The following is a 2,494-nucleotide window of genomic DNA, read 5'->3' on the forward strand; positions in this document are numbered from 1 at the left end:
TTCACATGGCCTCTGTGAAATTCCTGCCCTGGTTGGACATCATGTATTCCATATTCATTGAACTGATCTTGATCTGGATGAGTAATGCATGGCAGAAAACATCCAGTTTTGTAGGTCCACAATATTCAATTCAATTCCGCTTTCCTCATAAATTCCTTGTAAACTAACATGAAAGTGTCTGAACCTTTAAGCATTTTATTTTAAAGCATATATACTGTAGGTAAATAGCTCACCAGACAAATGGTTTTGTGGCAAATACATCACATATTTTCTATCAGCACAGTCATGCGACAAAGCAATGACTGTGACTACTGACCCATTGAAATAGTTTGAATAAAGATCAGAAGATTTGGATATACCTCAACATGAAATACCACAACAGCATGAAGCTCAAAGTACTGTACAAGCCTGACAGGAAACACTCCAAAATCCAAAATGACTGTATCTCTAAAGTGGGTCGAGTAAAACTGAACTACACAGACCACCTTTGAAAGTTTGCTTTCCATTCTGAGTATATTTCAGTTAGCAATTAAACACATTTTGCCACTGTAATTTGCCACTGTAATAGTGGAAAGAAGAGGGTGCCATTCTGTTATATACTGCAGGATAGGTCATGAATTCTCAGTGTTGAAAATTCAGCGGTCTACATGAAGCAAAAAGGACTTATCTTCGTCCTAGTTGTCATCGTCCTCATCCAATAGGAATTTGCTAATCTCCTCTCTCATCTGAGACCTGTTCATCCTCCTTTGGCCCTCTGAGAGGAGGTACTCGGGTAGAACCTCCACTGATGACATGTCTTTGATGGTCAGGCGACAGCTGTAACACAACAAGCTCTTCAGCTCTAGTGTTTGCGATGCCTTGACGGAAGAGGAACAACTGCCACTTCCATTTCCTGTCCCTCCCTTGCTGTGTCTTCCTTTCCCCTCCTGGGATGAACAGCACTGACCTGTGGTCAGTATTGGGCTTCCGGTGTTGGAGCCTCCAGAAGTTTGTTTCTTTGAGAGCTGCTCTGAGATCAAAGTAGCCTGGAAGGCCGAGGCCTCCTCAGCAGCAGCAGTGTCCAAGGTGCACATACAGAGCAGGCATTTATCACTGCTGTCAGCAGCAGGACATTTCTGAGGGGGGCACACTGTCTGAAGTTTCTCACCAGTCCTGTAGATGGTGCTGACTGTCGAGGGGAAATCCGCTTGAAGTTTAGTGACAAAACTCTCTGTAAGACGCTGGATGCCAGCCTTGTCTGTCATCTTAGCGTCCAGGCTGGGTATAAAGACGGAGGGAACATTAAACATGTAGTTGAAGAAGGAGATTTCTTTAGCTGAATAGTCCCTCATCGGCCTCACTGTTACGGTATCACTGTACCTGTGGTCTGAGAACCCCGTATCCATTCCCAACTGTGCTCCTCTGCCCAATGCTATACTAGCAAGCAATCTGACAGCCTGTCTGGTACAGTTGTCTCCTACCATCAGTTTGCTGTAGCCTTGACTTCGAGCTGTATGGACCAGTAGATGCTGTCTGAGTGTGTGCAGAAGGTCTTCTTTGGCTGTCTGTGTCTTCACTGAGGTGAACAGTCTTTGCAAAGCCTTGGTACTGGGCATCTGGTCATCAAGTCTACTCTCCTGGGTACTACTAGATTCATCAGGTCTACCCTCCTGGATGTTGAGTCGGGACAGGTCAGGACAGGACTGTTTCTCTGGGCTGACATGCTTCTGATGACTGTTGTGAATGAAGTGGTCTACAGCAGCTTTGTTGCTGTCAGTTGCTACTGGTTGGTCTGGGGCAGAGGAAACTGGTTCCAAAACTGAACTGGTAAGATTAAAAACCTGTTCCAGAGGTACAATGTGACAGGGGAAGCCGGTGGCTTTGATTGCAGCCTGCAATTCAGCTACTGTCCTCTGCCTCTCCTCCGCAGACAGCCCGAGAACGCCACCCTCATCAATAAAAACAATCCCAGGTATGAATCTCAACTTCTTGTGAGCATTTTGACTCAAACCCTCTTGAACCTGATAGAGCATGGAACAGGAAGAAGGTCCTCCCGACACAGCCAGTAGCACCTTCTCTCCAGGGAGAATGAGTCTGTTCTTGCCAAGCATGGCCCTGAACTTATGTGTGAAGTACTCCTTGAAACAGCCCCTGCAGAAGGCATCTCCTGCCCTGATGACCAGAGCTGCTGTGTTTTCTTTGCATTTGATGCATACCTTGACGACACCTGGCACACGTAGTTCCATCTGACCAATGTATTCTTCATCTATGTTACACATTCTACAACCAGATTGCTCCACCTTTTCAGTTTGATGCTTCGATTTCATGGATTTTAAAGTGTGGATTGATGCATTAATATGCATCACCTTCGTTCTCGGACAATCTGCAGTCTTAAGGGTGCAACTGTCACAGCTCCTGCTTGTCCCTCCAGCCTCTTCCTGTGCCACCACTATCCGTCCAGAAGCAGTCACTCTCCCCTCGTGATCTGTCCTCCTCAGCTATGCCACCAGTGGTA

General features: G+C 46.2%; 1 protein-coding gene across 1 annotated transcript; it reads right to left on the minus strand.

Annotated features, from left to right (window-relative positions):
• Positions 1-674: 674 nt before the first annotated feature.
• On the minus strand, positions 675-2,258 carry LOC311054627 (cytoplasmic tRNA 2-thiolation protein 2-like; the record flags this gene model as incomplete). The annotated part of the gene is made up of 1 exon (XM_084070633.1): positions 675-2,258. The coding sequence occupies one exon, from the start codon at positions 2,256-2,258 to the stop codon at positions 675-677; it is 1,584 nt and encodes a 527-aa protein (XP_083926759.1).
• Between the last annotated feature and the right edge of the window lie 236 nt (positions 2,259-2,494).

The sequence above is a fragment of the Gymnoscopelus microlampas genome, assembly GCF_963454915.1.
Source record: "Gymnoscopelus microlampas genome assembly, chromosome: 11".
NCBI lineage: Eukaryota > Metazoa > Chordata > Actinopteri > Myctophiformes > Myctophidae > Gymnoscopelus > Gymnoscopelus microlampas.